Source organism: Trichosurus vulpecula, chromosome 8 (genome assembly GCF_011100635.1).
Source record: "Trichosurus vulpecula isolate mTriVul1 chromosome 8, mTriVul1.pri, whole genome shotgun sequence".
Lineage (NCBI taxonomy): Eukaryota > Metazoa > Chordata > Mammalia > Diprotodontia > Phalangeridae > Trichosurus > Trichosurus vulpecula.
The window spans coordinates 49853699-49881192 of record NC_050580.1 but is presented as its reverse complement, the minus strand read 5'-3'; the positions used below and the strand labels follow the sequence as shown (position 1 = coordinate 49881192).

Sequence of the window (27494 nt, the reverse complement as noted above, 5' to 3'; positions counted from 1 at the left end):
ACTCCCACGTGTTATTTGATTTTATACATGTATAAACATGTATAAATGTATATATGTATAAATCATATATATGATACATACATGTATACACTATTAGATGCATAAAATTAATTATATATGAAATTTTAAAATGGCATTTTATCCAGTTAACAAATCATGCACTTTGATTTTGCAATAACATAACATACACTATTATATATATTTGTATTACCCCCCCAACATGTACTAAATAGCTGTACATTTTCAAAGATTTTCATTATATCAGATTTTCCATCTAAGAACCAGCCCTGAGAGCAATCTCTCCCTTCCCTCTGTCCCCGCTCCTGCCCCTCAAGTCTGGATGCCTGGGATCTCTGGGGATCTGGGTGCATCACCTTAAGCACCTCCGCCGTTGGAGAGGGAGCAGGCACGCCCCCACCTTGCAGAGGGCTCCCCTAGCCAGGTCCTCCCGGGCTAGAGGGAGCACGCAGGCAGCCAGAAGAAGGCTGGGTGGTGGAAGCAGCTTCTTGTGGCTCCTCCTCTTCCCTTGTCCTGGAGCTGGGGCTCCTGGATGACGTCACCGACCAGGAAGCCGCGGAGCGCTGGTGGGGAGGGAGGCCGGTACCACTGGACAGGGCTTCACCCAGGTGCAAAGGCTGGAAGACAAGAGAAGAGGGGGAGGGACTCAGGGCGTGGGTGGCCCCCTGGGTGGCGTGCACGGGAGGGACCCCAGCTTCCTGCTTTCTTTTTTTTTTTTCCTTTTCTCCAGGAAGGAGCACCCGTCCCTGTCCAGTGGGGCTGAGAGCCTGCTGGACCATCGCCGGGCCGATGTCGGGCTCGTGACAGCGTCTCCTGCTTGCTCCCTGCCCATTGCCTAGCAACAGGTAGCGGAGCGGAGGCTGCTTGAGGCAGGTGGGTGGTGCCCATCAGGGAGGGCTGGGAGCAGCCTCCGCGCCAGGCATCATGTTCAGCAGGTCTGGCTACCGGGCCCTGCCCCTGGGCGACTTCGACCGTTTCCAGCAATCCAGCCTGGGCATCTACGGCTCCAAGCAGGGCTTCTTCCCCACCATTCTGGGGCGAGACCGGCTGAGCCTGGGGCAGGATGTGGGTGAGTGATGGGAGAGGGGAAGGGGACGTGACCTCATTTGTACCCATGTCAGCTCTCCCCAAAGGAATGCGGGGGCAGGTTTAGTTACTAGCTGCCCTTCAACCCGTGGGAAGTCAGTCTGAGCTTTCGGCCTGGGACACGGGCTAACCTGGCCACCGAGCAGAGTTGGGTGAACTTGGAGTCAGAAAAACCCCGGTTCCAATCCAGCTTTGGACGTTTACTAGCCGTATGCCCATAGGAAATTCACGTAATCTCTCCCGGCCTCAGTTTCCTCATCTGTAAAATGAATCTAGTAATAACCGCAACACTTAAATCATGGTGTCGCAGTAAGGCTCAAAAGAGATAATGTAACCTTATCATTACTCTCCCAGGGTATGTGGGCAGGATCCTTCTTGTTTAGAAAATCCTAGCCCCTGGGTCTCCATTCCCCAGGGAAGGCTTGAAATGATGGGGTCTCTGGAACAGGGATTATCCAGAAAGAACTAGAAATAACTGGGTCGTCCTTGGAATGATCAAGGCTCTGGAACAGGGATTATCCAGAAAGATCTAGAAATAACTAGGTCATGCAGTCCAGCGCTCCCACTTTATGGCTCAGGAGACTGAGGCCTGCCAGAGTTGTGCAGGTAGAGGGATTTGAACCCTGTTCTTTTCTCTCCAGAGCTAGACTGCATTCTAGTGAAGCTTGTGATTCTCAGCGTTCTGTAGTCCATCTCCTTCCTCCATGTACAGGCTCTTCCGCATGAACCCTCTCCTCTCTGTCCTCACCTCCCCTGACTTCCCCTCACAGCTTAGCAAAAGCACCAACTCCTCCAGGAAATGGTTCTCCTCACATCCTAAATTTATTTTGCATTGACTTACCTGTATTTATGTTGTTTTCCTCCAGTAAGCTCCTTGAGGGCAGGGACTGTTTTTTGCTTTTAGGCTTTTTTTGGGGGGGGGGGGCGGGGAGTGTTGTATCCCCAGCATTTAGCATAGTACTTGGCACTAAGACCTATAAATGCTGATTTATGATGATGAAAAACGATGAATTAATTTGAATTAAAGTCAGATTTAGGTGGGGGTTGTTGTAAGCTGGATATTGAAGTCAGAGGACCTCCAGCCAGGAAGACCTGAGTTCACATCTGGCCTCAGGCATTTATTAGCTGTATGACCCTGGGCAAGTCACTTAACCTGTGTTTGCCTCAGTTTCCTCAACAGTAAAATGGGGATAATAATGGCCCCTACCTGCCATGATTGTTGTGAGGATCGAGTAAGAGAGTGCCTAGCAGATGCTGTTTTAATGCTAACTAATATTATCACGAGTATCACTGTTGTTGCCTATATGGATATGGAAACTTCCCCCTCTGTATGACCTTAAATTGCTTAACTTCACCCTACCTCAGTTTCCTCAACCAAAAAGTAAGAGGAGGTTGCATTAGATAACTTTGAAGGTCCAAATCAGTAATGTCTGGGCCAGTCCATTTTTCTATGCAGGTTGGGGCTCTGCAGAGTAATAGTGCCAGATCCTAGATGGCCTTGGGAAGACTGTATTTATTTTTAGCTCCTCTTATAACTCGTGGGAACCGTTCCCCTACCTCTAGCAATATCAATCACTCCCCATATATGTACAGCCAATTTTGTACGCTCTCAAGGATTCTTCTGTATATTATCTCATTTGATGCTTACCACATCCCTGCTGTTGTCTGCAGGGCAGGAATTATCATCGCTGTTTTATAAATCGGGAGACTGAGTCTCTTAAAGAAAGCTTGACAGAGTTATAGACAAGCTCAGGGAATTTGTAAAAGGAGAAGAGTTAAATCTAGAAATGGTTTAAGGGCATTATTCCCATTTCTCAGATGAAGACACTGAGGACCAGAGCTTGTGAGTCAGGAATAAAAATTTGGACACATCCAGCAGTGCTGTATTTGCTGGGCTGCTCTGCCCTTTGCCAGAGAAAACTTAGTAAGCCCAGTGTTACCGAACTCACTTCCTAAAAACATGGTTTGTCCCCAAACCACTCCCCAACTTTCAATGGCTCCCTATTGCCTTCAGAATAAAATCCAAATTCCTTAATTTGGCATTTGATATAGATCTTCTGTATCTAGCCTTACAAAATCACAGAATTAGAGGGTTGGGGGGCACCATGGCCAAGAAATCCACAAAAAGGATCTCCACTGTAATATAGTTGACAGGTATTCATGGAACATCTGCCCCTCTGGGGCCAAGCAGAGCAAATCTAATCCTTCTTTCACTGGATGGGTCTTCATTTTCCAAGGTACACACACCTGGCTCCTCATATGACGTGGGCCTTTCAGCTTGCTAGATGCTCTCCTTGGGGCATTGGTGGCTTTCTTAAACCAAATCACCCAGAACTAGATACAGCACTCCAGGTGAGGTCCAGCAAGCCTACATTGGGCTCAAAGTATGACCCTCTTGATATAGTCCCAGACTGCATTATCCTTTGAGGATGATATGGATTCCTTCAGAACAGCTGCTGCCTAGCCATGCCCACTGCCATCTTACGCTTCTGAAGTTGAGTGCTGGCCTGCATTTTTCTTTATTGAAATTTATCTTGTTACATTTATCCCAAAGTTCTAGCCTGTCAAGATGTTTTTCGATTCTGACATCCATTGTGTGATCTGGCTCTCATCTTTGTGCCATCTGCAAATATGATGAGTATGCCTTCATTAAAGGCATTAATAAGAAATGTTAAACAGCCCAGGGCCAAGCGCAGACACTCAACTGGAGATTTCCTGCCATGTTGACCGTGAACCATTCATAACCACTTTTTGAATAAAACCATCCAGTGAGTTCTATAGCAATTGAAATTAAGGTAAACTGAGGCACAAAGTTCTGAGCTTATTGGTAAGGCTAGCAATTACCAATAAAAGAGGCTTTTAATTCCTCAGCAAGCCAAAAAGACCCCAAATGATGGCAGACAGATCATTTTTTACCAACAAAAGGAGGAGCATCAAAAAACTGGAAGGCAACATCATAGATGGGGAAAACAATATGATTGGTTACAAAGCCTGTAGCATCATAGATGGGGAAGAGGATATGATTGGTTACAAAGTCTGAAGCATCACAGGCACGGGGGACAATATGATTGGCTGGAGATCAGCCATGTGGGGCTAGCAACAATCCCTCCTTCCATCTAAGAAATTCTGATTGACATCTACCTGCAGTAATAATTAATGGTATAGAGATAACATATTTCCTCTAATTGGTCAAGGACAGGTAGTGGTATAGAGATAACTGGTTTCTTTTAATAAAGTGATTTATTGAGAAACTGAACTTTTAAGCTTAACTCTGAGACAAAGCAATGTGACTTAGACGGTTATACAAAATGTCGGCCGTGATACCGAATAGAATCAATTACAGAAATGGAGACGATGTCAATTTAGTTTTCTCTGTTCTGACTACATCTGATTCTATCTATTCTCTAACTCTCTGTCTTTTCCACAGGAATAATGAGATGCTTTATCAGAAAGCATTGCTAAGATTTAGGCAAACTATGTCATCTACTGGCTTAATCATTTAAATGAATGAATTTAATAATAGCATCCGCTCATCTACTAGTTTAATCATTCAAGGGAGACTGTTCTTGATGAAGCCATGCTGGCTTTTTGTAATCACTGCTTGCCTTATCAGTTATTCTTCAGATTCATGTTAATTATCTTTTCTAGATATTTTCCCAGGAATCAAAGTGAAGGTCCTTGGCCTATGATTTCAGCTTCTCTTCTCATTCCTTCTTTGAAAATTGGAACATTTGCCCTTCCCCAGACCCATGGTACTTCTCCAGTTTTCCATGATCTCTTTCTCTTTCATCTATCCCTGATAGATGCTCACTATCCCTCAGTGCTCACTTCTGCCCATTCTTCCAGCACCTGAGGATGTAGTTCACCTGGGCCAGGTAACCTGAATGCATCAAGGGTTATTAGGTGCTTTCTGACCATCTCCTTAATCATCTTGAGTATCAACTCCCCAATATTAATTTTGGTTCTTCCATTTCCTGTGTAAAAGTATATTTTCCTTCACTGAGAAAACAGAAATAAAATAAGATTTGAACAGCTCTACCTTCTTCCTGTTGTAGGTTCTCATCCTATAATGTAGCCCAACCAAAATCCCTATCCCTTCTTTGATCCTTCCTGTTCTCCCAGTGTAGCTAAAACACTTCTTTTTTGTGGTCCTTAGCTTCCCTTGACAGTGTCAGCTCATTCTGAGCTTTCGCATTACTGGAGCCATTTTTATGGAACTGTGCCATGATTATATTCATTCTCTGTTATCTGAGAATGAACTACCTGTTACTTTGCTCCCATGTCCTGTGCATTTCTTTGAAAAAACTAAGTTGGTTGGAAAGTTTCCTGGGCACCCAGATTGGTCTCTTTAGACAAATCCTATTTTTCCTCTTTGATGAAATTGTTTCCTTTTCTGTCTTCAGAATTTAATTTTCCAAATCCACCCCTCCTGGGCAGGGCTTATAGAATCTTTCTTTTTTATGATTTGAAATCTGCTTTCCCCAAATCTAGGGAATATATTGGCCAATGTGCTGATTTCTTCTCTTTTATCACTCCAGGACAAAATAATCATTTTCCCCCAGGCTTCCCATCAACCAGCAACCAGCTTTCCCCTCTTAGTGAGAATCGTATTCAGAATAGAATTCCTTCACTTGGTTCCTTCACCTATTGAAAGATGAAATTGTCAGTAGAGTCAAGTCAAGAAGTCATTATAAGCCTCTCTGCTTTTGTCAGAGAGAACTCCAGTCATGTCTGAAAAATCAGTTTCCTGTAACAATTGTACCATATTGTGCCTCTATGTCAGGCTGGTGATCTGTTTCCAAAGTTCATCTAGCTATTTGTTTCTCTTCAGGTGGCTTATAGGATTCTCTAATGATTTTGAGGTTCCTTCTGAATGTGTCTTTTGTGTCTACAGAAATCACCAGAAATGGGCAGTTGTCTTCTCTTTTTCTAAGTTTTGGGAGGTCCATGCCCCAGGAAGACAACAGATCTCTCCATTGTTGTTATCACTTTGACCAAATAGCCACCTCAGTCCCCCTAAGCAAGGAATCACCTTCTCCTCCTCTTCCTCCTCTTCCTCCTCCTCCTGCTCCTCCTCTCCCCTCCTACTTCCCCTCCTGCTCCTGCTCCTCCTCCTCCTGCTTCTCCTGCTCCTCCTGCTCTCCCTGCTCCCCTTCATGTTCCTCCTTCTGCTCCTCCTGCCCCCCCTCCTCCTTTGCTTTCTCTTAGCTTTCCTAGTTGCCAGCTTCTGTGGCTCTCCTCCATCTCTGGAGGGCCAACAGCTTTTTCCTCCTTGGCACATTGGACTCTCTCCTCTTCCAGAAGATCCTCAAATTTGATTTTTAAGCTTTAAGTGTACAGCTTCCCTTTCCTTTCTTCTTTTCTTCTGTCTTCAATCATCTTGACAAGGGCCCATTCTTGTCTTTTCTAGCTCCAGATTCCTTTGCCCTTCCTCCCCCCTCATTGAAAGCTTTATTTCTATTTCCTTAAGGAAGGTATTATTTTCCCTTACAATTGGAGAGGTATAGGCTGCCTTCCGTGGCCTTCCTGTGCACCCTGTGTTCCAAACCATATCCCTTTTATTACTGTTTCCTAAGCATTTCAGGATCATTCCTATCTCCAGATTCCTTCCTTGAATACCTTTTCCTCTCCTCTCTGCCAATCTAAATGCTCCCTGTACTCTATGGCCCCCAACTCCCCCAGGAAGTTTCCATTGGTCTCCCCAGCCAGAAGTGATTTCTCCCTTTTACGAGTTCCTGTAGCCCTTATACCCATACACCTTCATGTGCCTCTTAACATATCTTGCTTTGGATTATTTACCTTTGCATGGATAGGATGCCCATCTCCTCCCTCACCTCCAGGTGGAATTGAATTAGAAATTCCCAGAACTGCAAAGAGGAATCAGAGTGAATGTGTATTTAACCTCCACTAAGTAAACAAAATTTAATAAACACACAGTCCAGTAAGAGAAAGAAAGAATAAAGACGGAACTAGCTAAGGTGGGCAGGGGGAAGTGGAAGGGGAGCTGTCTATCTGGCAGGCATTAACATTTCTTCCTAGGCTTCTGGCCCAGAGTAGCTTCTTGCCTTCCCCCTTCCACTGGATGTAGATTTAGCTCTAGACATGAACTGAGCTGGCAAGCCACCTACATGGCATGATTTAAAGGACATCAGGAAGGTCCTTCTGCCTAAATCATCTCTTCAACTGGCCTGTGATTTTACCCTAAGACTTTCATTGAAGTGTTGTTTTGGGGAAGCAGAAGGATTTGAATTTATCTTGTAGGCAGATGAAAAATGTTGAAGATTCATGGGATGAGAGTTGTGATGTTGTGGGTGGGGGGGGGGAAGAAGGGGAAGGAGAGAAGAGGAGAGGAGTCATGGGATGTGATAATGAATACAGTGGTCCATCCAGTGAGTGGAACTGTGGCAGGTGGATTGATAGAAATGACTGAAGATACAAAGGTTTGAGTTTCTGAGCATATTGATTTATTGACAAGTAACCAATTTGTATAACAAATTGGGACCAGAACCCCGCAGCTAGGCACTGGATCCTGAATACAGCAGCGAGACAGATTTCTTTTTTGCGTTAAGAGGAAACAACAAGCTTCAGCCCAACCAAAGTCCCTATCCCTTCTTTGATTCTTCCTGTTCTCCCAGTATAGCTAAAACACTTCTTTTTTTGTGGTCCTTAGCTTCCCTTGACAGTGTCAGCTCATTCTGAGCTTTCACATTCCTGGAGCCAGGCTACAAGATTAGGTAATCTGATTTCTAATTGGAGGAAAAATTATGGACTTTTCAAGTTGGGAGGGGGAGAGTAAACAATTCCCAGAAATCTTCCCCCCCCTCAAGTGTTTGTATTCAATCAAAGAAACAAGGGGCCATTGCAGTATTTACTCTTAGAGGAATTATAGCAAGATGAAGAGGAAAAAAACCAAAAACACACCCAAAAAAGAAAAATACTTTTTTATACCTCACTATGTTTTTTGACTATGTATTTTTCTTTAAATTTCTGCCTTTAATTCTTTTGTTCCAAAGATGTGCATTTTTCTTTTCTTTTCTTTTTTAAATGTGGTTAAAGTGGATCAATTATCAGATAAGACATATGGGTTGCTTGAGATGTATACTTGTGAGAAAAATTTATTGCATTATTTGCACCTAGTGCTTCATGTCTGGGAAGCTGGACCACTTCTGCTTTTTGCTTAGAGACCAGATTTGTTTAATGCTTAATTTAGGACCTAGCCTAGTGGTGGGGAGTCTGTGGCCTCAAGGCCAAATGTGGCAGTCTAGGTCCTTAAGTGTGGCCCTTTGACTTAATCCAAACTTCGGAGAATAAATCCCCTTAATAAAAGAATTTATTCTGTAAAACTTAGACTCAGTCAAAACGTCGTACCCAAGAACCTAGAAGGTCCTTGAAGGCCACATATGGCCTCGAGGCTGCCCTGACCTAGGCTATGCTGGCCAGAAAGCCATTCAGAGTTTTCCCGGGACCTAGAAGAATCACTTAACTGGACTCTAAGGAAAGATCTCCTCTCTGGTCATTGGCAGAGGACACACAGTTAGGCCAGGTGTGAGACTATGGGGCCTGGACTAAGAGTCAAGAAGTATTGCCATATTCTATGCCTTCTCTTTCTCTAGCTTGGGTTGAGTGTCTCACACCCTACCTCCACCCCTGCCTGAGCCTGCTTGATGGACTAATTTGGTGGGCTTTCCAAACCCTACCCAGAGGCATAAACCTAGCGTATTTGGGATAGAGCGGTCACCAGGCATTTCCCCATCATCATGCCATCATCATGTCTGCTGAAATTCATTCATTCTAGAGATTTTCCTAAAGCTCACATTGTACTGTGTTGCCCCTCTACTCAATATAGAATAAAATCCTATAGAATAAAAACCTTTCACAACCGGACCTCATCCTGCCTTCTAGGCCTTATTCCCCATTATTACTCCTAAACCACACCATCTTCAGTCCAGCCAAACTGTCACAAATCTGTGCTGTTACTCACACATAACTTTTCATCTTCCATCTTTGTGCCTTTGCACTGACTGTGGATGTGAAGATTTGGTCATGAGTGGATGCCTTTATTTCTCTCTTGGCTCCTTAAGCATATTTTCTTCTCCCCCCTTTCTTGGTTTCTTAAATACATTTTCAGCTTTTACATTTCTTCTCCTGTGGATCCCTCTCATAAGGTGAAGCAGGCTTTTAAATTAGGTTAGGATACTGGGAGGCAATTAGCTTTAGGGTCTAACTGAAGTCATTGAGCTGTTTCTTTCTCCACCTTAATTCTCCTATGCATGGCCAGCTATCTTCCTGTTGAAGTTTTGTTTCCTCATAAATCTGAATTAAATCTGAAAATGAAACTCAGTAATTCGAAGCTTAGCTAGAATCAGGTTTCAGAATTGCCAGATCCAATGATTACAGATTTAGTAGTCTCTTGATTTTTTTTTTTTTGCTTTTTTGGCAGGGCAATCGGGGTTAAGTGACTTGCCCAAGGTCACACAGCTAGTACATGTGTCAAGTGTCTGAGGCCGGATTTGAACTCAGGTCCTCCTGACTCCAGGGCCGGTGCTCTACTCACTGCGCCACCTAGCTGCCCCATTGATTTTTTTTTAAGAATAGTTTTTTAGGAAACTCTAGAATCTCTTAACTGGTCCAAGAACCATTTTTTTCAGTAATAAGAGATGAAGAGTTTCTGTTTTGATGGCAGTAATGTAGACTGCCAGGAAGCCTAGGAAAGTCAGGTAGATTGAACTGTGATTTGCAGGAAATATCTGAAGTCCCTTCAGATAATTATTGAAGGAGTAGATTAGGTTTTACACTATTGATCAGAAATATTGTCATATTGGAATTTTTGGGTTATGTCTAGATCAGGGGTGGGGAACCTGTGGCTTCGAGGCCACATGTGGCCCTCTAGGTCCTCAAGTATGGTCCTTCAACTGAATCTAAACTTCACACAACAAATACCCTTAATACAAGGATTTGTTCTATAAAACTTGGTTGTAGAAGTCCACATGTGGCCTCAAAGCCACTTGAGGAAGGCTCCCCACCCCTGGTCTAGATTTTGCCATGAAAAAAGATGACCTATTTCTATTACTTTCTTTTTCTATATGGACCCTTGCTGTCACAAGAAATGGGCTTTTAAAAGTGAGGATTCTGGGATACAAATGAAATCCTTTAGTTGTTATTTTTAATTTATCCCATGATGCCCTCTCAAATCAAGTCAACGTGCATTTATTAAACACCTACTGTGAGCTTAGTAACAGGATGAAGATACAGCACAAGAGAATGAGAAGGGGTATTCAAACAGGTAGAAGGAGAACCAGAAGATAAAACTGAGAAGATACCATTAAGGAGAAGAAGGATCAGTAATGTCAAGGGCTGCAGAGGGGTTGAGAAGGATGAGGATCGAGGAAAGGCTATTAGACTTGGCAAATGAGGGATCACTTATAACTATGGAGAGAAGATTTTCAGCTAAATGATTCATTTGGAAGTCTGCAGAGAAGAAGAAAGAAGAAAGAAGGGGGAGGCACTTGTTTCTAGGCAGCTTTCTCAAGGAAATTTGGCCGCAAAGAGAGGTATATAGGATGATAGCTAGCTAAGATGGTAGAATCAAGTGTGGGGTTTTAATGAATAGGAAGGGCATGGAGGTATTTGTAGGCATCAGAGAAGCAGTCAGAAGGTAGAGATTGAAAATTAAAGAGACTGGGGATGATTGAGGAGGCAATCTTCTGGGGAAGATGGGATGGAGTGGGGTCATTTGTGTGTTTGTAGAGGAGGTTGCCTTGGCAAGGAGAAAGGTCGCCTTTTTCCATGAGCCATGATGAAGGAAGATATAGAGGCAGAAGTGTCTAAGTAATGTGAGATGAAGAGGAAGGAAAAGGAAAAATTTCTTGACAAATGTCCTCAATTTTTTCCCAGTGAAATTTGAGTCAAGGTTCTCAGCTGAGAGGGTGGTGGGAGGGTGAGCCATGGGAGGTTTGAGGAGAATTGGAAAGATTTGGAACAGGCACCTTGGTGAGCAGGATAGTGAATTGATTGGAAAGATGTGAAAGGATTGCTGTATCAAAGTGAGGTCCCATTTGAGATGATGAGACATAAAATTTTATTGGCGCTGGTAGGTTTTTGGGATTTTTCTCCAGTTTCATTCACATGAGCTAGAGGAAAGGCAGCAGATGATGGGAAGAGTCTGAGACAGGCTTGGCAGGGCAATGTCTTCAGTAAGATAAGGGAGCAAGGGCCTTGAGAGAAGAGGAGAGTGTAGAGTTGAATTGGTTCACCAGAGGGTCAGGATGGGGAAAGGGAGGAGAGTGTGGCCAGTGCATGGGGTAATAGCCCAGGAAAGAACTGAGGTGTGAAGGGATTGGAGGTCAGGGTGAGGACAAAGAACAGGGTTTGGGGTAGCAAAGTACAGGGAGGGGTGGAGTGATAAAAGATTGGAATGAGACCTTATTTTCCTGAGTCTAGTCAGGGATCTTATTGCAGTTCATAGATTATAGAACCAAGTTGTAAGCTGGTCCTGTTTCACATTCTAATGATATGGTCAATGGGATGAGTGGTGTGGATGCTTATTCACTCTTTGGCCCTGAGAATTTGATCACTCCTTCAGCTGTCTCAATGATGTCTGATGATACATGGAACAAAAAACAAAAGAATAGCATTCCTTACAGTAATAAATAGATTTTTAAAAAAAAAACAGATTAAACCTTTCTGTCATGTGAGTTCTCTGTTACAAAAAGTAAGTCTGGGGGCAGCTAGGTGGCACAGTGAGTAGGGCGCCAGCCCGGGAGTCAGGAGGACCTGAGTTCAAATCCAGCCTCAGACACCTGACACACTTACTAGCTGTGTGACCTTGGGCAAGTCACTTAAACTCAATTCCCCTGCCCTTCCTCCTCCAAAAAAAAGATTAAAAAAAAGTTATTAAAAAAAAAGCCAAAAAGTTAGGCTGTGAGGTGATAAGCTGGAACATGAGTCACTTATTATGTAGTTGGGAATGAGAGAAAGTCTGTAACAATATTAAAAAATAATATTTGTGTAGTACTTTAAGCTCTACAAAGCACCTTGCTTGTGTCTTTCCGTTAGATTCTCACAACAATTATGTGAAGTAGTAGCCGTTATTATCCTTATTTTAAGGAGGAAGAAACAAAGCTTCAGTAATTTGCAGGTCTTCCTGGCTCCAAGTCTACGACTCTGATGCCACCTTTCTGCCTCTCTTACTCACACAGTAAGGCAGGCCTGTGTGAAAAGTGAAGTGAGAGCTAGCCATGAGTGGGGAAGGGAAGCTCCAGAAAGAAATACTGAGCCTGGGAAAGACAGACTCCACCAAACTCAGAAAGTTCCCAAGGGCTGGTCCAAAGTTCTGTAGGAAGCTTAAATGCCAGAGCTGGGGAAAAAAAAAAAAACCTCAGAGATCATCTAGTTCAGCCTCCTCATTTTACAGATGAGGAAACTGAGGCACAGAAGGAAGTCCAATATAATTTAATGCAGTTAGCATTGATTAAATGCCTCATGTTTTCGGGGCACTATGTAAGGGGGCAGAGATCCAACAGCAAAAGGAGAAATAGCTCCTTCCTTCACGGAGCTTCTATTCTAGGGGCAAGGCAGTCAAAGTCGTGTCTCCAGCTTGTATGGCTAGAGGGATGGTGGTGTCCTCAGCGATTCAGTGAGGATTTATTAAGTGCCTCCGGTTTGGTAGATTAAAATGGAGCAGTCCCCGCCCTCGAGGAACTTAAAGACAGAAGGAAGTGAGTGTGAGGGCCCAGATAGAATTGAGGTTTCCTGTGTCCTTTTCTGATGAGGCTTCCACAGCAACCACCCTCACCTTACCCCCTTGTCAGTCCCCTCTGTTAGCTGCTGCCTATTCAGCCTCTGTCTCTGTCTCCTCCTCAGACTCTCCCCAGAGCTGGCCATCCTACATCTGCCACAGCATCATCAGTTTCCTGGTGTTCCTGCTACTCATTATCACATTCCCCATTTCTGGATGGTTTGCCTTGAAGGTAAAGCTGGCAAGGCCTGGGGAACGTCCCCTGCCTTGTCTGCCCAACACCTCTAACCTTTGCAAAGGGCTTTGGCATTTCCTGACTTATCTTTTCCCTTCTTCCTTGCAATGCCCCTACAATGGCAGGTGAATATTGATCACTGTTGGCCAGATGAAGAAACTGAGGCTTGGAGCAGGGCAGTGACTTAGACACTTTGAGGGGTGAGCCAGGTCTAGAAACCCTGTTCATTGACCATGTCCTGTACATCCCATCACGGTCAGCCCCACACATTCTTAGTCTTGCAAACCAATGGTTCTTCCTTGGAGAATGCATATTAGCAAGGAGAGGCACCAGTCCATCATCTGTCTTAGGATGCTGCAGGTTGTTTTAACCCTAACCAAAGACCTTATCCTTAATTATCAGGAAAGATGATCAGAGACAAAACAGAAGACCCTCCAACTATGATGGATGTGTTCATCCGCATCTGGAATCTTATATATGTATATAATTCTGATTACCATACTTTGTGAAGGATATCATGGAATCGTAGGAGGTCCAGAAAAGTAATCTGGAGTCATGCAAGGGATCATGGGCCTTCCTGCTGAGGAGAGACCAAAGAGCATGGTGCACTTTGGCTTACAAAACACTAGAAAAGCTACATGGTCTATTAGAAATTGGGTTGGACTCTGAGCCATAGAGCTGGGTTTGATTTCCAGATCCGTGTGGCATAAGAGCAATAACTGTGATTGGCATCAGAAGACCAACATTCCAGCTCTGCTGCTTGCCATCTGTATGACCTTGAATGAATCAGTTTCTTCATCTCTAAAATAGAGGGATTGAATTAGAAAGCCTTTGAGGGTCCTGCTCAACTCTTAATGTGTGATCCCTTGATCCCACCTTTCTAAATAACAACCTCATTGAGCCTGTGATTTGTCTCTAAAATGAGGACAGTACCTCAAAAATATGAGGAAACCACTTTGTACCCCTTCAAGTTCCGTATATAGGAGTGTTATTATTATACTTAAATATTCAAGAGCTAAAAAATCCTGCTAGATAGAGATAAGATGAATTTGAACTTTATCACCAAATCCCAAAATACTTGGACTACAGAGAATCCTTTGAAATTCCTGTCAGGCCAATTTAGGAAAGATAATTAGATAACCTGCTTCATCCAGCAGCAGGTAAGGTATATTTGGAATCCATCTCCCTAAGAGGAGATGGTGGGACATAGAAGTGGGTCTTAGAAGGATTTGGATAGAATGATGAATGGCAGAGCCATTCATGAAGACCAAGAGATGCTTAGAGAATGACCAGCCTTTTCCACAAAACAACTCTAGAGAATCCTGGACCGGATGGACTAAGGAAGGGAATTCTGTGTAGTGGACTGTGCTTTGGAGAGCCTGGGTTCTAGTCTGGGCCCTGTAGTCCATCAGTTGCTCTGTGGTAGGGGACAAGTCATGACCACTATAGGCCTCACGTTCTTCTCCTGGATATATATTTCTTTCCTGGCTTCTGGAGTAGGAAGGGAGTAGAGTGCTTTGCCCTCCTCATAGGTAGACATTACAGAAAGAAGAAGGGAGATTTTAAATTGGCTAATCATTTCTCCTTATTTCCAGCAGCGGTGAGATGGGAGTGAGGGGGTCAGGATGTGTAGGGACCCAGGGAAATTGGCAGAAGTTGGTGGTAGGTCTGCATGGCAGAGGGGCCATCTTGGGCCCTCTAACCTCAGCTCTAGTCCGCCTTTTTGCTCCAATCTGCTTGTATGTGCATTGTTTGCAGATCGTCCCTACCTATGAGCGGATGGTCGTGTTTCGTCTGGGGCGGATTCGGGCCCCCCAGGGCCCAGGCATGGTCCTGCTGCTTCCTTTCATCGACTCTTGGCAGAGGGTGGATCTGAGGACAAGAGCTTTCAATGTCCCTCCCTGTAAGGTGAGGATTGTCACCTGTGTCCCATTTGTGGCAGCTTTTCCCCATACTTCTGGGCTTGTGGAGTGGGCAGGGACAGACTATAGGCATGGGCAGAAGGGTTCACTTACTCATGGTTTTTCTCTTGCTGGACATTTGTCCTGGTTCCCAGACATCCATTCCTGCTTCAGTAAATACATCCTGCAGGACCAGCTTCACATTATGGAAGACCCAGAAGGAAAAGAAGTGGTCTCTGCCACCAGGGAAGTCATAGTCTGGTGGAGGGGGGGAGTGGGCGATGAGAGATAAAGCTTACACACTTAGAAAAATGATGGAATAATGACAAAATCCAGGTGAAGGCGGGTGTGGTTTAGGTCAATAATATAACAGGAACTGTCAGTTCTGTCTGGGGCCTGTTAGGATGGGTTAGGCTGGGACCCAGAGACAAAGCAGACCCACAAGGGAAGGATAGGGGCAGGGGGAAGAATCCAATTGGAGATTTAGAATGCTTCTGTTAAGTAGATAAGAGGAGAAAGTGTGGATTGGGGGAACTTGGGGAAGTGGTGAGAAAATGCAATTTCTGAGTGGCCTGTTGTGCTACCATTCTGTCTTTTTTCCAGTGTTTTGCTTTTGCCCTGGCTTCCCATAGATATTAGGGAATAGCTCCCTCTAGATCTCTCTTCTGCCACCATCAGGCCCGAGCAGTTCCTGTCTGTTCCTTAGCTCACCTGGAGATGGAGAATGTTTTTGTTCCTTACTCCTCCCCTCCCCCCCACCCTGAGGACTTTGTCAAAGCAATATTCAGGGAACAGAATTGGTGAGTTCTATACTCCAGCAGTTGTAGCCCTAGAAGCTGGCCCAGCTTTGGGGTTAGTGAATCCTTCCCCCATCCGCCCCTTATGTCTGTCTACCTGCTGTTGACCTCAGTATTGAATTTGATTTTGGAGAAAACCCCTGCACAAGGTGGCATCATAACACCTCCCCCCCAAAAAAGATACTCACCACAAATAAAGCCAGGTCCTCAGCCAGCAAGGACAGAGGGTGATGAGGCTGCAAGACAACAAAATGGCAGGAGATATAACTGGAATTGGCTCTGAGGGGTGAGGAGAGAAGAAGGAAGTGAGAAATGACTGGAAAAGGGGGTTTCACTTTTAGATCTCATAGACAACAGCTGTTCCACTTGCTTCTGTCTTTTCCTTGAACTCTTTTCCTGGCATAGCCAATTGTGGGGGTCCCCAGCATAACCTCTGTGATGGGCGGGCTTCAGAACCCATTGGGAAAGGTGAATGGGTCCCACCACTGTCTTTCCTCCTAATCAGTGAAGGGCAGAGGAGATGTATGTGCGTGCGTGTGTGTGTGTGTGTGTGTGTGTGTGTGTGTGTGTGTGTGTGTGTGTGTAAATGTGTGAACATTGAGTGAGTGTCTTCATCAGTGAGTCTTTGCACGTCCTCAATATTTTGCACATTGCTTGGCTCTCAGTAGGATCATAAATTTCATGGAAGAGAGTCCAGAGTCTGGCTAGTCCAAATTCCTTATTTTATAGATGAGGAAACTGACACCCGTGGAATTTAAGTGCCCAAGGTCACATTGCTCAGAGCTAGGATTTGAACCTTAGGTTCTCTGTCTCCAGGGCCAACACTTTCCCCTTATACCAAATGATAAATGTGCATTTAATGATAAATTAACCATGTGTGTCTATGATTGAGCACGTGAATATCTCTGTGTCTTATGTACTAACGACCCACACAAAGTGGGCCTGGTGGGGCCTTGCTCTGTCATCCTAGGGAGTGTCTGAGAATGTCAGGGGGAGGAAGTGACCAGAATGAATACAGCTAGAGCTAGAACCGATGAAGCATCACTGCCCATCCCTGCTGAAGACTGGTCCAGGCCCTGGACCTCTAGGCCATCTCTGACCCACTTCTTCCTCCCTTCCAGCTGACCTCCAAGGATGGTGCGCTGGTCTCTGTTGGGGCTGATGTCCAGTTCCGCATCTGGGACCCAGTGTTATCAGTGATGATGGTGAAGGACCTTAACTCAGCCACCCGCATGACAGCCCAGAATGCCATGACAAAGACCTTGTTAAAGAAGCAGTTGCGTGAGATCCAGATGGAAAAGCTGAAGATTGGGGATCAGCTCCTAGTAAGCATCCTTTTTGTCTGTCTAACTGCTGTTGGTAGACAGGGGTCTGGGATTATTGAGGGGGAGGGAGGGGTGGCAGAGGGAAAAATCTTCTCACAAGGCAAATGGAAAGAAAACAAGAAAAAATGAATCTGTGCCCAATAGCACTTTTGGAGGGATCTGAGTGGGTTTGAGGAACACTTTTCAAAGGATGGGTGTCCAAGTCCTTCCAAGACTGGAGATCCCTGTGCAGATCATTCCCTCCTCGATTCATGCCAAAAGACTAAGCAAGCCTACATCTGTCCCCTGGGCAGTGGGTAGGGCAGACTTAGCACCTGGGGATGATGCACATGCAGGATTATCTGCCAACTTCCCCTAGCCCAGGCGATGCCAACTCCTGTCCTCTTTTCTTCCCTCCTGTCCTCTCTACCCCCTGTGACTTGCCACCACCACTGCCCCCCAGCTGGAGATTAATGACATGACCAAGTCGTGGGGTCTGGAAGTGGACCGAGTGGAGCTGACGGTGGAGGCTGTTCTGCAGGCTCCCCAGGATGCCCCCGCCCTGCCTGGCCTGGACAGTGCCATCCAACAGCTGGCACTCCATTTCTTTGGCGCCGGTGGCGGTGGACATGCTCCTGTGGCACCTGAGACAGGTAGCTGGGCCGGGGTGAAGAGGCTTTCCGATGTATTGAATCCACAAACATTGGGGTGCCTATGATGTACAGAGTGCTGGGGACGTGAATATGAAACATGAGCTTGTAGTTTGTGGCGGATGGAGATTATCCACAAATAAGAAAAAGGCAAGGTAAAATGTGATGGGGGAAAAGAAGGCTTTGGGCAGAGTGTTCTTGGTTCAGCAATCAGAGGGAGCGGTCATTTGCAGTTAGTGGTCTGGGAGAGATCAATGGATCAGTCCTTGATCGGTAAGTGTTTATTTGGGAATACAAGAAGCAAGAAGAAAGCAGTGCCTACTTCCAGGGAGCTTCCCTTCCAAGTGGGGAAGACCTCAGGTATGCATATAAATAAGAGAGGCATGAAAGGAAAGTGAATAAATGCAAATATATACCAAGTCGTTAATTAAATACAAGGTGGTTTGGTAGGAGGAAGGTGGAGGGATCAGAAAAGGCTTCCCGCAGAAGTCTGCACCTTAAAGGAAAAGAGAGACACTCGGGCGGCATCTTAGACACAGTCTTTGGCTGATGCAAAGACAGAGAGATGGGAGATAGACCGTTGTGAGTGAGGGGCAGAGAAGGGGCCTTGGTAGGCTGGATCACTGAATGTGGGTGGGGGAGGGTTAGCCAATGAGGCAGGAAAGCTAGGGCCAGCTTGTGCAAGGCTTCCAAAGCTAAAGAGAGGAAGTTTATATTTTATTTGATATCCAATTGGAAGCCACTGGAGTCCATTAAGTGCAGAGTCACGTGGTCAGATCTGCATTTAAGGAAAATTACCTTAGCAGCCGTGCGGGGGATGGACTGGAGAGGTGAAAATCTTTAGGCAAAGAGAGGAATGAGGAGGTGGTTGCAATAATGTAGGTGAGAGGTGATGAGGGTCTGAAGTGAGGTGGAGAGAGGGGGTAGATGGGAGAGAGATTATGAGGTTAGAAAGGACAAGATTCAGCCACCGATTAGATATGGGGGGAGAGGGAGAAGGAGAGGGCGGAGCTTAGCATAATGCCAGATTGGTGAACCTGGGAGCTGGGAAGGAGGTCAATTTTCTTCAGTAGAAATAAGGAAGTTTGGAAGATGAGGAGGGTTTGGGGCAGAGGGAAAAAGATGACAATTTCTGTTTAAGACATATTGGGTTTCAGGTGTCCCAGGGACATCCAGTTTGAAATGTCTGTCAGGTAATTGGTGATGTAGGGATGAAGCTTTGGGGCCACACTTGGGTTAAAACCAAGACAAGCCTTGAGGAAGGCCTTCAAGAGACAGAAGGGTTTCAGCAGGAAGAGGGAATGCATCCTAGGCACAGGTGGGAGAGGAAGGGAAGAGACTGAGAAACAGCTGATGGTCCAGTTTAGTTTGGAATGGACAGTATGAAAGAGTAGCCCTATGGAATGAGATGGGAAAGGTGGGTTGGAACCAAATTGTGGAAGGCCTTAAATGCCAAGTGAAGGCAGTTGTATTTTATTCCACAGACAATAGGGACCCCATGGAAAGTTTTTGGATGATGGTAGAAAGGTGGGGAGAGAAGAGAGGAGGGGGTGATGATGGTCAGGCATGTGCAGTAGGAGGATTATAGTAGTACCTGTGTGGAGGCTGAGCTGGGGAGGGTAGAGCCTGTGATTTCAGTTAGGAGCCTGTTCTAATAGCCCAAGTGAGGAGAGATGGGCCTGGAGTTCATTGAGAGTACAGATACAAGAGAATGTAGCTCTTGAGCTGGAAGGAATCTTAAAGACCATTGAGTCCAACCCCCTCATTTTACAGGTGAGGAAACTGAGGCACAGAGGTGAAGTGACTTTCCCATGGTCACCCAGTTAGTATCAGAGACAGGATTTGAACTCACATCTCCTAATGCCAGGTGTGCTCTCAATCTGCTACACCAAAGTTGTCCTGCCAATAATGTTAGAGTAGAATCAGAAGGCTTTGGCAGCCACATGTATAAATGTGGGGATGGATGGAGAAGCTCTTCATCCCACCCCAGAACTCTGCATGTAGGAGAGGAGAAGATGGAGAGTGAAAGGGACAAAGTAATGTGAAGAAAGGGAGGGTAGAAGGGGAAGAACTGGATGACCCCTAGCAAAGCAGCCACCTCTGGGAGCAGTTACATTCTGACCAGTCACATTTTTGTGGCTGGAGCTCAGCTGATGAGCTCAGATAGAGGAAAGATGGTAGGACCAGTGGGGAAGGGAGGGAGATCTCAGCTCAATGGAAGAGAGTTTTGCAACTAGACAATGGGTCATGCCTTGGGAGGTACTTGGCTCCCTGTCTATACAAGGGTCTGGTTGTAAACCAGTCAGGGAGGGTCTGGAAGGGACTACTGCTTTGGGAGAAAGGTTGGAGTCTGTGATGTCTAAAGACTCTTGCAACTGTAAGATTCTGATTTTCTTCTATGAATCTTTAAACTTTTGAGGATGGTGTCACTGAGGGAATGCTCTTCTTCCTTCCTCCTCCTCCTCCTCCTCCTCCTTCTCTTCCTCCCTTCTCCCAAACTTTCAGCTTTAGTTCTTGGGGCCCTTGAAGAGAGTTTGACTTCATAAACTGCCTCACTTGTCAATAACTTTCTGCCACCCATCTCATATCTAGGGCAGTTCCTAGTAATTCTTGATCTCCAAAAGACGTCTCCCCAAAGATGGGCTGGCAGAAAATATTGCTAGATAATGCTGAAGGTGAAATGCTGGGCTGATCTGCCAGGAAATAAAGGGAGCTGGGGAAGACAGTTAGGTCGTAGACCTCCTAGAATGGAAAAATCAGCTCAGAAGATAGATCATAGGTGAGAGGATATATGGCTTTTATTTTAGAGAGTCATCCTTCTGATGGGGGGAGATGTGGTGGGATCCATCTTGGGAACCTCATATCAGATTGGAGAGATTGAAACCCTGGTCTAATAAAGAATAAAAACTCAACTAGGGATTCCACGATCTAGGGACTCAACTCTCAGATATAGAACTCTCTATTGATGAAGGCTGGTCCCTTCTCTGCAATGTCTAGTCTTAGAGTTGCCTATGGCACCAAGAAATAAGGAGACTTGGCCAGGGTCACACAGTCAGTTAATGTTAGTCGTCCTGACTTGGAGGTTCCCTCCTCTATTCACAACCCCAAGTTGTTTGAAGAGGAATACAAGCCTAAGATAATATAATTGTAGCTAGCATTTATATAGCTCCTTAAGCTTTACAAAGTACTTTCCTTGTATTACCTCATTTGACCCTCGCGACAATGCTGACCTTAGGTAAGTGATGGCTTAGGTAGTTTCTAAGGTCCCTTCCAGCACTGAGGTTCTGCAGTTCTGGGTTGGGTTGTCAAACAGTCAACACATCCATCTGTTCATTCTTCTCTCCTGTTATCTGTCTTCTCTACTCATCAGACACCATGGAGATGGTGAATGAAGTAGAAGGGTCCCTCCCACCTGCCAACAACCCAAGTAGCACCAGCAATGGCGGCACCAAGAAAAGGCTGACGGTGGAGGAGCTGCTGGCTGCCGTGGAACTGTTTCTGTCCGAGACTTTGGTCAATCAAGTCCAGGCATGCTATCAGTTTAACATCCTCCTGCCCAACAGCGCACATGGCACCTACTTCATTGATCTCACTACAGGTAGAGATGCCCTTCTGAATTCCTCTCTTGGCCCACAGGGCTGGGGCTTCCTTTGTTTGCATGAATCTCAACTTTCTAGTTTTGGGGATTATCTGCTCTACGGCTCATCCATTCCAGAGATGGTTATGGAGATAGATTCTTTGCCACTGTATTAGGAGGGCAGAGTTTATTATCTCAAAGAGGATCATAAACATGTCTGAAAGGTTCGGAACCGCCGGATATAAGAAACTCTCAAAGTAGAAGGCAGAAGAATCAAAACATATATTTAGGCTCCACAGTAACCAACCCATGAACCAGCAACCCCATTTCGATATATTGATCAAAAGCTTCCAGGCCCAATAAGTACGCCTTGAAAGAGTAACCAGGAGGCTACAGAGAAGCATGATTGCATAAAGCAAAATCATGCTTCCCCCTCTATGGTAAAAAGATTACCCACTGGCCTGAAGTCTTTGTTCAGCTTCCTCCCGTAGGTCAGCTCTGCTACTGGCAGCTCCTGCTTCAGCTGTGGTTGTGGCTGTAGCAGCCTCTGGCTCCAACGGGAGCTGCTTTTAACCATCCAGCTTCTGCGGGGGTGTAAGGTACGCCGGGGAAAGCACAGGTTCTTTCAATCTGCTTAAGCAAGGTGAAGGGGTTGACTGGGAAAGCACAGGTTCTTTCCATCAGCTTAAGCAAGGGAAGCAAGGTGAAGGGGCCGACAAGCTTACTCCAGTCCAACATACAAACAGCATTCAGTTCAGGGGAAAAAGCCAAACTAGTCAAGGGCACTTGTTGACTAAGTGCTAAGGAGCCCATTTTTGGTTGCCAATACAGCCACTTCTTCTCTCTACCACCCTAGGAGATGCTGGGCCCTGCCAGGACAGTGTAGGTCGGATGGAGTTGAAGTTGGGACATTCAGTTCAATTGAATAAACATATATCAAGAGCCTCCTATGTAGCAGACACTATCCTGGGTGGTGGAGAGATACATGTGTGGGTGAGTGTGGGTGTCTCTGACTCTGTTGTTGCAAGGCCAAATTGGAAGGAATTGGGGATTATCCACTATTTTGGATTATTTATGTCTCTCTGGATGACGGAGAGTTGGCTGCATTTAGAATCAAATGAGAGAATATACGTGAAGTGCTTGACAAATCTTAAAGCACTATATATTAAATATTGTTGGTCAGTTGTTTCAGTTGTATCTGACACTTCATGACCCCCTTTGGGGTTTTCTTGGCAAAGATACTGGAGTGGTTTACCATTTCCTTCTCCACTTTTTTATTGCTGAGGAAACTGAGGCAAACAGAGTTAAGTGACTTGCCCAAGGTCACACAGCTGGTAAATGTCTGAGGCTAGATTTGAACTCAAGTCTTTCTGACTCCAGGCCGGATGCTCTATCCACTGTACCATCTAGCTGCCGCAGATTAACTAGTAACTATTATTATGTATTTCATTTGCTACCAAAATAGTTATAAAACTCAGTGAATCAGTACGTCCCCAAAGGAAGTCTCCAGAGTTGTATGATCGTTGGTCGGAAGGCTTTCGGATTCCACCTAAGGCCACAGCGACTTTGGCAAAGCAAGGCCAACGACAAAATAATGTTAATAGTCCATAGAACTTTAAATATAAAAGAAAAATAGCAGAACGTCAGCTTGTCCCGGGGCTGTTTCTAGCTATGCTCTCTTTGGGAAGACGAGAAGGAGATGGTGATCTGAATCACGTCCAAGTTCTGTAGCACACAGCCGGCAGTGCCCATGGCCTAAAATCAGCAAGACTGGAGTGGCAATAGAATTTCAGATACTTACTAGCTGTGTGACCCTGGCAAGTCACTCCACTGCGAAGTGGAGATCTTAGTAGCATCCCCCTCTCCGGGTTACAGCGATGATCAAATGAGGTAATATTTGTAAAGCAGTTAGCACGGTGCTTGGAATACAGTAGGCCCTTACTAAATGCTTGTCCCCTTCCTTCTTTCTCCATGGAGGTTCACAGAATGCTCTACAGACATTGTCTCACTTGATCGCCCAGCAGACTGTTGAGGTACAGAGCCTCATTGATCTTTGGGGGAATGATGAGATGGAGAGAAACACAGAGCAAATGGGGAAACTAGGGTCCTGGTATTGGCAATTGAATAGTTCTGGGTTCATAGATTTATCGATGGAAGAGAACTCAGAGATGCCTACTCCAACCCCCTCGTTAGTGGTGGAGGATATGAGGCCCAAACATCTGAGAGTTAGAATTGGAATCCAGGTCCTCTCACCCTGGTTTTCTGTCCGCCACATGGCCCTGCTGCCTCTGTGGGCTGAAATGGTACTTTGGGGAAAGCACTGGTTTTGGAGTTAGAAGATTTGGGTTCGAATCTTACCTCTGATGTTTAACTCCCCGTGTGTGACCTCGGGCTGGATGCGTCACCTCTACAAAGTTTACTTCTTTGTAAAACGAGGAGGTTGGGCTGAGTGACCTCGGCAGTCCCGCTTCCTTCCCAGCTCCAAATCTATTGATTACTACGATCCCTAGGAGTTCTTAGAGACAGTCACTCTCATTTCTGATAGACTTTAAGGGCCTTGCCAAAAGTCACTCAGTAAGGGGTACAGCTTGGATTTGAGCTCAGGTCTTCTCACTCCAAAGCAGTGCTTTCCAGCGCTTAGCACATAGTAAGTGCCTAATATATGCTTGTTGGGTTTCCACTGAACCACACTACCTACTTCAAGAAGTGCAAAATAATAATAATGATAATCATAAAGTACTTTGCCATTTGCCAAGCCCTTTCAGATGAGATGCTATTTGTAAGTGTTTAGCACATGGCGGGCAATTAATAAATGCTTATTCTTGTCCATCCCCACCCCCTCCTCCATTTCCTTACTACAATCATATGAGGTAGGAAAGTGGAAAGAGATTTTTTTTTTCTCAAAACAACATGTATTATTTATTATATAGGCTTTCTTTTTTTTGGTTTTTTGGTTTTAATTTTATATATTATTTTTATTTATTTTTAGTTTACAACATTCATTTCCACAGGTTTTTGGGTTCCAAATTTTCTCTCCCTCCCTCTCCTCCCCCTCCCCCCCAAGACAGCATGTAATCCAATGGAGGTTCTACATTTACCTTCACATTGAACTTATTTACATAATAGTCCAGTTGTTAAGTAGAATTATAACCAATGGAATGACTCATGAGAGAGGAGAAACGAAACCACAAAAGAAGGAAAAAAAAGAGAGCAAAAAGTTTGCCTCAGCCTGCATTCAGACTCCATAATTCTTTCTCTGGATGTGCATAGCTTTTCCCATCATGAGTCATTTGGAGCTGTCTTTGAACCTTGAGAGGAGTCAAGTCTATCAAATTTAGGCCTTACAGATACCATGTGTCTGTAATAGTGTATAATGATCTCCTGGTTCTGCTCCCCTCACTCAGCATCAGTGCATATAAGTCTTTCCTGGTTGTAATGAAATCCATCTGTTCCTCATTTCTTATAGCACAAAAGTATTCATATACCACAGTTTGTTTAGCCTTTCCGCAATTGATGGGCATTCCCTCAATTTCCAATTCTTTGCCACCACAAAGAGTGCTTCTATAAATATTTTTGTACATATGGGTCCTTTTCCCACTTGTGTGATGTCTTTGGGATATAGCCCTAGAAGTGGTATAGCTGGGTCAAAAGGTATGCACATTTTTATAGCCCTTTGGGCATAGTTCCAAATTACTCTTCAGAATGGCTGGATCAGTTCACAACTCCACCAGCAATGTAGCAATGTTCCAATTTTCTCATATCCTCTCCAGCATTTATCATTTTCCTGTCTTGTCATATTAACCAATCTGACAGGAGAGATATGGTACCTAAGAGTTGTTTTGACTTGTATTTCTCTAATCAATAGTGATTTAGAGCATTTTTTTCATATGATTATTTCTTTAGTTTCTTCCTCTGAAAACTGCTTGTTCATATCCTTTGACCATTTCTCAATTGGGGAATGACTTGTATTCCTATAAATTTGGTTCAGTTCCCTGTATATTTTAGATATGAGGCCTTTATCAGAGACACTGATTGTAAAGATTTTTTTTCTCAGTTTTCTGCTTCCCTCCTAATCTTGGTTGCATTGGCTTTATTTATACAAAACTTTTCAATTTAACATACTCAAAATTATCCATTTTGAATTTTGTAATGCTTTCTATCTCTTGTTGGGTCATGAATTCTTAGTGGAAAGAGATTTCATGATAAAATCTGGGCCATACAGCGAGTAGATTAGCTGCAGAGCCAAGGGATACATCGGTAGTCTGGCCATTAAAATATATATGTATATATACACATATACATATACATATATATATATATATATATACACACACACATACACACAGATTTAAAATTTTTTTTAAGTTTCAATTCTCTCCCTCCCTCCTGCACCTCCGCCACCCATTGACAAGGCAAGCAATATATTAATTATACATGTGATATCATGCAAAACATAATTTTTATATTAACCATGTTATTAAAATATATATGTATATATACATACATATGTGTATGTGTATGTGTATATATGTATATATATACATGCACACACACATATATGTATATGTGTGTGTGTGTGTGTGTGTGTGAGCAAGAAACCTAAAGAAAGTAAAAAACAATATGCTTCAATCTGCACTCAGAATTCATCAATTCTCTCTCTGGAGATGAATAATATTTTTTATCATGGTTCTTTTAGAATTGTCTTGGATCATTGTCTTGATCAGACTAGCCAAGACACAGCTGATTAGCATAAAATATTGCTGTTACTGTATACAATGATCTGGTTCTGTTCACTTCACTTTGCATCAGTTCATATAGGTCTTCCCAGGTTTTTCTGAAACCATCCTGCTTGTTGTTACTTAAGTACAACAATATTCCATCGTAATCACACACCACAATTTGTTCAGCCATTCCACAATTGATGGGCATCCCCTCAATTTCCAGTTCTTTGCCACCACAAAAGAGCTGCTATAAACATTTTTGTATGTGTAAGTCCTTTTCCTTTTTTTTTTTAATCTCTTTGAGATATAGTTCTAGTGGTGGTATTGTTAGGTCAAAGGGTATAGACAGTTGGATTGCCCTTTGGGCATATTTCCAAATTGTCCTGCAGCATGGCTGTACTAAACTAACCATTTAAAGCCCTCCTGTACAGGAGACACGTTGGTACTCCAGCCTTTAGAAATCTTCCTAACCACAGCAGTCATTTCTCTCCTGTCCTCCAGGGAGTGGGAAGATTGGGCGTGGTGTGCCAGAGTGCAGCCCTGATGTGGTTTTGGAAATGACTGAGGCTGATCTGCTAGCCCTGTTCTCTGGGGAATTGAAGCCCCTTGGAGCTTATATGAGTGGGCGGCTGAAGGTGAAGGGAGATTTGAATCTGGCCATGAAGATGGAGTTGCTCTTGAGAGCCATGGAATAGTGGGACAACATCGATGCCTGTCCCTGTCCCCTGCCTTGAGTCCCCAGCCCCTCAAGGTGCTTACAGCGACCGACAACGACAAAGTGATTTCTTTGGCATGTAAAATGGAGCTGGAAAAGCTGATGCCGCCTGTCGTCCCCTACCTGGTCTGGTTCTCCTGTCTTCCTCACTCAGTTTTGTTCTTTTGACAAGTCTTTCCTGAGGGCCCTCCCTGTGCCAGGGGACACTGTGGAAGAGACAGGAGAAGGCCTAATATGTGCTCTCAGGGGACTCCTGCCATGTCTATCGAGACAAGACCCACACCTATGCAACCACTGGAGAGCATCACCAAGCAATCTAAAACCCAATGTTAGAGTATGCCTGGCTTGCTCTTGCTGTGGCAGGAGGTCAGGAGAAACGCAGTAATGATCAAGGACTGGGTTAGTCAGAGAAAGCTTCAGCTGGGCCTTAGAGAAGGAGGAAGAGGAGGAGGAGGAGAACACTACCATCCCAGCCCAGGAAGACACGGCTCCTACAAGCCAATGGAATCTAGAATAGAGACCAGAGGACTAGGGATGGAAGCCAGGGACTCTGTGGCCCTGGACATCTCCTTAGAATGAGGAAGAGAAGGGGCTGGCCCCTTCCCCTAGCATGTCTCTTGGGCCTCTGGATGGTATCTGTCTTCCCTGTCCTGCATGTGATGTAGAGGATGATGGGAGGTGGGACATGTTTGCACATCCTGGCTCTTGACTCAATTGTCTTTGTGTTTTAAATTAAAAGACTGAAAAACCTGA

The 27494-nt window shown here is 44.6% G+C and overlaps 1 protein-coding gene across 1 annotated transcript; it reads left to right on the top strand.

Moving 5' to 3' along the window:
* The first annotated feature begins 539 nt into the window (after nucleotides 1-539).
* On the top strand, nucleotides 540-27494 carry STOML1 (stomatin like 1). Its single transcript, XM_036737042.1, has 8 exons — nucleotides 540-626; nucleotides 749-1087; nucleotides 12967-13073; nucleotides 14835-14984; nucleotides 16896-17099; nucleotides 17542-17731; nucleotides 21099-21326; nucleotides 26528-27494. Exons 2-8 carry the CDS (start codon nucleotides 943-945, stop codon nucleotides 26719-26721), a joined length of 1218 nt encoding a protein of 405 aa, XP_036592937.1. The 5' UTR covers nucleotides 540-626; nucleotides 749-942; the 3' UTR covers nucleotides 26722-27494.

Coding starts and splice junctions, on each gene's coding strand:
- STOML1 (XM_036737042.1), top strand. CDS start 943: ATGTTCAGCAGGTCTGGCTACCGGGCCCTGCCCCTGGGCGACTTCGAC. Junction 13,074..14,834: donor CTGGATGGTTTGCCTTGAAG/GTAAAGCTGGCA, acceptor CATTGTTTGCAG/ATCGTCCCTACCTATGAGCG. Junction 17,100..17,541: donor AGATTGGGGATCAGCTCCTA/GTAAGCATCCTT, acceptor ACTGCCCCCCAG/CTGGAGATTAATGACATGAC.